This window comes from Episyrphus balteatus, chromosome 1 (genome assembly GCF_945859705.1).
Source record: "Episyrphus balteatus chromosome 1, idEpiBalt1.1, whole genome shotgun sequence".
Classification (NCBI taxonomy): Eukaryota; Metazoa; Arthropoda; class Insecta; order Diptera; family Syrphidae; genus Episyrphus; species Episyrphus balteatus.
Window position 1 is genome coordinate 33,575,875 of NC_079134.1, and position 8,385 is coordinate 33,584,259.

General features: G+C 29.2%; 2 protein-coding genes across 2 annotated transcripts; one reads left to right on the forward strand and one right to left on the reverse strand.

The window, feature by feature from the left end:
* Positions 1-1,474: 1,474 nt before the first annotated feature.
* On the reverse strand, positions 1,475-2,209 carry LOC129913163 (serendipity locus protein delta-like). Its single transcript, XM_055991745.1, has one exon. The coding sequence runs from the start codon at positions 2,207-2,209 to the stop codon at positions 1,475-1,477; it is 735 nt and encodes a 244-aa protein (XP_055847720.1).
* A 2,690-nt stretch (positions 2,210-4,899) lies between these two features.
* On the forward strand, positions 4,900-5,502 carry LOC129913239 (serendipity locus protein delta-like). The gene has a single exon (XM_055991856.1). The coding sequence runs from the start codon at positions 4,900-4,902 to the stop codon at positions 5,500-5,502; it is 603 nt and encodes a 200-aa protein (XP_055847831.1).
* The last annotated feature ends 2,883 nt before the right edge of the window (positions 5,503-8,385 follow it).

Consider the following 8,385-nt stretch of genomic DNA (forward strand, 5'->3'; position numbering starts at 1 on the left):
TTTGCGCATTGTAAAAATTTTAAAATAGTTTTATTCTTTTGAATAAATATTTGGCTTTTAAATGGTATAATTTTTTTGTAAGCTTTTCAAAAAAAAAAAAATTAATATATTGAGAAAAGAAAAAAAAGATAATTTTTTTAGCTTTTTCTTGTAAATTATGATTTTTTGAAATAAATAAACACTTCACTTGACTCATTTTAAACAAAAGCACACAATCTGTTTTCTAACGACGCGTCGAAACGTCAAAATAAAAATAAACAAATCCTTGAAGAATTCGAAATACAACAAAATTCAATATTTTTGTGTTTATTATTTTTGTGTTTATTAAATTAAAATGGAATCTAAAGAATTCCCTAAAGTTTTGCACTTAAGATGTTTATTATTATGATCCCAACACTGGATTCTATTACATTTTTCAAAAACATATGCCAAAATCAAATAGAACAATAAAGGCTGTTCTAACGCATTTGGCCAAATGCATTAAAGAAAACTTCAATTTCGATTACTATTCCACCGTGTGTGGTTTATGCTTTGAAAAACTATCGGAATACGATGAAACAATGGTTCAATTACTAACTTATCAAAAAAATCTAGGCCAAATGTTGGAAAAAGCTATACAAAGATTTAAAAATGGAACTGATATGGAATCTGTTGATGATGAAGACAATAAATTTGATCTAATTACCGAAGAACATGATCATCATGATTGTCAGTCTGTCAAAGACGAAGTTGCTAGCGAATGTTCCATAAAAAGCGACGACGATGATCAATCTGATAGCAATGATATGAATGAAGATTCTAAAAATCTGTCATTTCAATTCATAGTTACGACGATACTTTTAAATCAAATAGAGCCTTGCAAATGCACCTTAAAAGCCATATAAATTTGGTAACATGTTCAGTTTGTGGAGTTTCTTGTAAAGACGCGGAATACCTTGAACTGCACATGAACATACACGAAGGCAGAACCGAAACCGAATGTCGATATTGTCCCAAAAAATACTCCCGCCGCCGTTCGCACGTTATACGACACATGCAAGTTTTTCATTGGGATAAAAAGAAGTTTCAATGCGAAAAGTGTGGTCTACGTTTTTCGCAAGATTCTCAGAAAGCAAAGATTCCCAGGAGACTTAGGAAACATAATTTTGGGACTTATTCAGCAAGAAAAGCACTAGTTAGCCTCTTGAAAGCATGTTGAAAACTATGAAATTCGCAAAAGGTAGAACCTCAATTCTTTTTTGTAGCTCTTCATTTTCAATAAAACAAGTGTGTTAATTTACAAGATATAAAATCTCTTTTTTTATTCTTTCAATCACAACACATATGATGTTTAAATGTTCTCTTTGACTTAAACACTTGCTGACAAACGTGACAAATTAAAGGATCCTCTTCAGCTTCATGATTCATTTTGTGATTATAAAGAAGATTTGTTTGCGAAAAACGTAGGCCACACTTTTCGCATTGAAACTTCTTTCTATCCCAATGAAAAACTTGCATGTGTCGTATAACGTGCAAACGGCGGCGGCGGGAGTATTTTTTGGGACAATATCGACATTCGGTTTCGGTTTTGCCTTTCGGTTTTGTTCATGTGCAGTTCAAGGTATTCCGCGTCTTTACAAGAAACTCCACAAACTGAACATGTTACCAAATTTATATGGCTTTTAAGGTGCATTTGCAAGGCTCTATTTGATTTAAAAGTATCGTCGCAACTAGTGCATTGAAATGAAAGATTTGTAGAATCTTCATTCATATCATTGCTATCAGATTGATCATCGTCGTCGCTTTTTATGGAACATTCGCTAGCAACTTCGTCTTTGACAGACTGAGAATCATGATCATCATGTTCTTCGGTAATTAGATCAAATTCATTGTCTTCATCATCAACAGATTCCATATCAGTTCCATTTTTTAATCTTTGTATAGCTTTTTCCAACATTTGGCCTAGATTTTTTTGATGAGTTAGTAATTGAACCATTGTTTCATCGTATTCCGATAGTTTTTCAAAGCATAAACCACACACGGTGGAATAGTAATCGAAATTGAAGTTTTCTTTAATGCATTTGGCCAAATGCGTTAGAACAGCCTTTATTGTTCTATTTGATTTTGGCATATGTTTTTGAAAAATGTAATAGAATCCAGTGTTGGGATCATTTCGAGAGCACAATAAGCATCTTAAGTGCAAAATTTTAGGGAATTCTTTAGATTCCATTTTAATTTAAAAAACACAAAAATAAAAAACACAAAAATAAAAAACACAAAAATAAAAAACACAAAAATAAAAAACACACAAATAATAGGTAAACACAAAAATAATAAACACAAAAATATTGAATTTTGTTGTATTTCGAATTTTTCAAGGATTTCTTTATTTTTATTTTGACGTTTCGACGCACAGTGGGGCAGCATCATATAGTGTGGTGATATAAAGGTTATTTTTTAAACTAAAGCTATGGGTAAAAAAGATCAGGAGGTCTAAATTTAACAGTAAAATTGATAAGATGAGCATATTTGTTTTGTTCAAAGTCTTTAATTTATGTTTATTTGTGCGGTTGAAGTTGAGAGTTTTAGAGAAAAAATTCAGTTTTTAATAAGTAATAAAAAAGGTGTTTTTTTTTTTGTTTTTTTTTTGTTTAAACTCAAAATTACTTGAGAAAAAATTAAAATACAAATTTCTCACATAGATAAAAATATATAAATACTATTCTTCTGAAAAAAAACTTAAAAAATTTCTTATATTTAAAAAATTGAATGAGAAAATAAGGAATTTTTTGAAACGCATCTTAAAGTTTTTTTCTCAAAATCTTCTGTTTAGGAAAAAATATTTAGCAAGTCTAAAAATGGAGAAAGCATGATAAGTAATTACTCTATAAGCCCATACAAACACTTTTGCTTAATATTTGCCTAAAATATTTTTAATGAAATTTTGAACTTCAAAAACTGTTTTTTTTTTAAGAAAGTGCTTTTTTGTTTTTATTAAAATAAATTACAAAACCATTCTTTTTTGACAATCATGCACCAATTACTTACAAACAATGTTTTTTTCTTTTTAAAAGTTTTTTTTTCTTTTATAAGAAGTTTCGTGAAACAGGGTGATTTGTTATATAAAGTTAGTGCTTTTGTTTTTTACTTTTTTTGATTAAAATATTTTTTAATTTAATTTATTATTAATTTTTTTCCAGTTAAAATTGATGCGGCTATTAAATTTTTTAAAAAAGTCCCACCTTACAAAGCAAATTTGAAAAGAAAAATAACTTGAACATCAAATTTGACAATTTTTTTTTTCAAAGTTTTGACTTTGAAATTTTATTTCACAAAAAGTATAGGCGAAAACTACTTAAACCGAAGAACATTTGAAAGAATGCAAAATAAGCTTTCAAAAAAGCTATTGCACAGTATTCTAGGTCTTTTTGTTGATTTTATGTATTTTTTTTTTTAAATTTAAGGTTAAATTTTCAGAAAATTGCCCCTCCCACCCCATACAATTTTTTTCTTAGATCAAACTAAAGAACTATTTCTTAAAATTAAGTTCACTTTTTATACAAAAAAACATAATTTAAAATTATAGGTTTTTTCAAATGTATTAATATTTTGTCCCCTTACTTAATTTATGGAGAAAAATAAATATTTTAATGGAAAAAAGTTCATAAATTTCAAGAAGACTGCTAACTTTAATTACAAAACCAAATAAAAGTGAAAAAAAATGTCTTATTATTAGTAGATATAATTAATATCACAAATCGACCTATTCTGCCCCACTGTGCGACGTTTCTTTTTTATGAAATACAAGTTCCGTTCAACGAGGATTTTTCTAGATCAGAACGGGACAGAGTTTCGTGAAAAACATCAGAACAAGTTAGAACAGTCATTTAAACGTTTGTTGTCAAAATAAAAAAAAAACAACAATAACAAATTTTAAATTTTGTGAATTTTTGTTCTTCGTTTCTCGTTTATATTTTCTTTTTTTTTTGTTTTTAATGTGAAAAACATTATTAAAAAATTATTTTTTAATTATTAGATGCAAAAACCACGAGGTAACGAGAAATATTCGCACAACCAAATCAAAATATTAACAAAGTTCTCACGAATCTGTTCTAACCTGTTCTGACTCAAAAAGCAAGAACAGTAAATCCTGTTCTAAACTGTTCTAGACAGCGTCAATTAACAGAAAACTAGAACAGTTCAGAACAGAACCTCAACCTCAATCAACAGCAAAAATAAATAAAAATATTTTGCGACAAACAAAAGTGCCATCAGCCTAGCGAAAACAGATGCTTATCACGCCCGCTCAAAGCACATAGACGTTCGCCATCATTATGTACGTGACAAAGTGGCATTGGGTTATTTTCATCTGGACTATGTAAAGAGTGAAGATATGTCTGCTGATTCATTAACGAAAGCTGTTCCAAGTCAGAAGCATTACAAATGTTCCGAGATGATGGGGCTAACTGATCTTAAGTCCGGTTTTAGTGGAGGTGTTGAAATAAAAACTCAGCCTTAAGAACTTCTAACCACATCTCAACATCAAAGGCCAGCGAGCATTATATAAGTATTATGTAATATTAGTTATCTCTCTCTCTCATTTCGTGTGCTCGACTATATACATCTTATATCTTATCAGTTTTACTGTTAAATTTAGACCTCCTGATCTTTTTTACCCATAGCTTTAGTTTAAAAAATAACCTTTATATCACCACACTATATGAGGCTGCCCCACTGTGCGTCGAAACGTCAAAATAAAAATAAAGAAATCCTTGAAAAATTCGAAATACAACAAAATTCAATATTTTTGTGTTTATTATTTTTGTGTTTACCTATTATTTGTGTGTTTTTTATTTTTGTGTTTTTTATTTTTGTGTTTTTTATTTTTGTGTTTTTTATTTTTGTGTTTTTTAAATTAAAATGGAATCTAAAGAATTCCCTAAAATTTTGCACTTAAGATGCTTATTGTGCTCTCGAAATGATCCCAACACTGGATTCTATTACATTTTTCAAAAACATATGCCAAAATCAAATAGAACAATAAAGGCTGTTCTAACGCATTTGGCCAAATGCATTAAAGAAAACTTCAATTTCGATTACTATTCCACCGTGTGTGGTTTATGCTTTGAAAAACTATCGGAATACGATGAAACAATGGTTCAATTACTAACTCATCAAAAAAATCTAGGCCAAATGTTGGAAAAAGCTATACAAAGATTAAAAAATGGAACTGATATGGAATCTGTTGATGATGAAGACAATGAATTTGATCTAATTACCGAAGAACATGATGATCATGATTCTCAGTCTGTCAAAGACGAAGTTGCTAGCGAATGTTCCATAAAAAGCGACGACGATGATCAATCTGATAGCAATGATATGAATGAAGATTCTACAAATCTTTCATTTCAATGCACTAGTTGCGACGATACTTTTAAATCAAATAGAGCCTTGCAAATGCACCTTAAAAGCCATATAAATTTGGTAACATGTTCAGTTTGTGGAAAAATAATGCATTTTTAAACATTTCTTCCAAATTGATCGAGTGAGGTATCAAAATAAAGGTCTCTTTAGACTCTTCTCATATCTCGAAACCAAAAGTTTTTTGGAGGTCTGGTTGCTGATTTATTTGCACTCAAATATATTTTTTTCTTATTTTGTGGTTGTATTTCTTCCCTTATAATTCAAATAAAAACGCCATTTGGAGGCAGATATACAGAATTGCAAATATCTTTGGTTTACATATAGATATGAGTTCACAGTTTTGGTTTACATATGTATATGAGTTCACATTGATCAGGCCCATGAATTTAGGCAAAAAAAATTAAAAGTTTTTTTTTTCAGTAATAAGTGGATATCCAAATTTAAAACATTGAATTTGTATCTATGTACATATGTATGTTAGAAATTTATATAGTTTAATTACCTACTTTTAAAACCTAAACCATTTTAAAGTGCTTTACTTGTGTTGCATCAATGCAATATAATTCTGAATTACTCCATTCATTTCCATGTTAAAAATAGAATTTCAAAAGAATGATTTTTCATTAAATCATCTTTCATCGTTTTGTTTAAAAGCTCCTTTTTTCCAATAGCCTCATTAGAATATTTGAAAAGGTTAATTATAAGCAAGTAGTAAGTACCTACCTACTGATGATAGATTCTATAAGCCAACATCATCAACATCAACAAGTCAGCCGAGACAAAAGCAAAACCCGGACTGTTATGTAAGTAGTCCTTGTTTCTATTTGTTCGAGTACGAGTAAGGTAGTTTCTAAAGGAGTTTGTTCAACAATGAATTTTATCGACAAAACAGATAGAGAGAGACAAAGACAGAAAACAAGATTTTTAATTAAAGAGATTTTCAAGGTACCAACCTACTTTGGTAAATTTCAATAGATTTTCTTCTATTCTTGTTTAAAGAATAGCAGGAACAATTACTACTAACCATATTTGATGGACCTTCATTAGGATATTTCAACTCGAAAATCATCCAATTAACTATTACTTTTTTGCCCATGACTTCAATTAAAAATGTAAAAATTCGATCTCAAAATAAATTTTTAAAAATTGATAGTGACCACTTCTAAAAGCCATGGTCAATAGATTCAAGTTATGTTTCACCATAATCATAAAAACATTTTCCTCCATATAATCTTTTTTGCACTCGGACTAATTATCTCGTCAGACTTTGACAAATTGACAATTTTCTAGTAGCCATTTGTGCAAATAGAGAGAAAAGGACTCGCACAACTAGTTCAAATGAATGCATAATTGGAACAAAGAGCTTCCGCAAAAAAATAATACAAAAAACTACTCGAAGTAAAATAGAAAAACATAAAAAAACTATTTTATTGTCCTTTGCAGAGGAAACTTTTACCGACCTCCAATCTGAACTCATTAAGGATGCTACATACATAGTTTTTTTTTTTTTGTTAAAGCTGAGTGGGTATTGTCTGCGCCCTGTTCAGTACAATGAGGCCATGGAAACATTGAAAACATAACACAAAAAAAAGCATTCACCTTAAATAATTATACGATTACGGAAAAAGTTAACTGGCGCAACGACAATGTGTTTAGTTGGTCTTAAAGTTCCAATAAGTGGCTTTTTACAATTTGGATTTAATAAAGTCAGACACAGTGAAACAATTAAAGGACTTTGTTTTTGGGATTTGTAATAGGTTTCGAGCTTTTGGGTCGGATTATACAAGTTAACGGCTCACCCATCAATTTAAATTTTTTTTCAGAAACAAATTCCAAAATTTATTTGGATGGTAAAGAACGATTCTAATTTATTTAAAAAAACAGAAACTTATTATTTTTGATTTTGTCTGCATTTGTGTACAAATAGTATTTTATTTTTGAAACTACGTTTGTTTTGAAAAATTCATTTATAGGGAATGATAACACTAGTTAACAAGGTTTTTGTTGTCGAAACCAAATTATTAGTCAGTCTGTCTGTCTGCAAGCGAAGCTACAGCCTAAACGGATGGACCGATTAACATCAAACTTGGTTTGTAGCGTTATTTAGCGGAGTGTTTTGGAAAAATTGAAATTTCTCGAAAACGACTCCGATGATTTTGTTTGAGAAAATCAAATGTAGCTAAGTTTTAAGACAAGGTCTATTTTGTAATGAACATTTTTTTTTTTGAAAATTAATATTAACGGTACCTGCCATAGAACCGTTTTTTTATCCGATTTTCTCTGAAATGAGTTATAAAAAATTATTTTTTTTTTTTTTTTAAACAGCTCTAACGATTTTGAATTTTTTTTTCTAAAAATGCTTCTTAATAAGAGAAATGATACTTGTTTTGGAGCTCAATTTGATTTAAGATGTTGTTTTTTTTTTTAAGTTATTTTTTAAATACATTTTCTAGGTTTTTATATAAATCCTCTTCGAAATTTTAGCAACTTGAACCCTAAGAATAGGTTCGTGCGACTCAGTCGTTAATTTTATTTCCTAAGGTTTTCGGTGTACTGAACTCGAATTCAAAATCAGAAAAATTCAATCAACTCCGGTTGTTGGAATATTACCGTTAGAAGATTCAAACAAACGTTTTTGACTTTTTTTGTAGGTTTTGCTATAATGTCCAAACATTTGTTCAAACATAAATCTTTCGGATTTTTTTATTATTGCGTGAGATATTTTAAGTTGAAGTAAGTGTATTTGTTTTCTATAGCAATTTCAATTACGCGTTTTCAAAAAATTAATTTTTCAAAACAAATTTTTTAAATATTGTTAAAGAATCCAAAAATTTGTTTGCATTAACTTAAACGCTTTTGTATGAAAATTTTCCTTGGAATCAGGTTAGTCATGTAAGAGATATTCAGAAATCAAAAAACGCATTCTTTCGCAGATACCTACCGTTAATAACGGCTCAAAAAATATTTTGTTATATAAAAAGT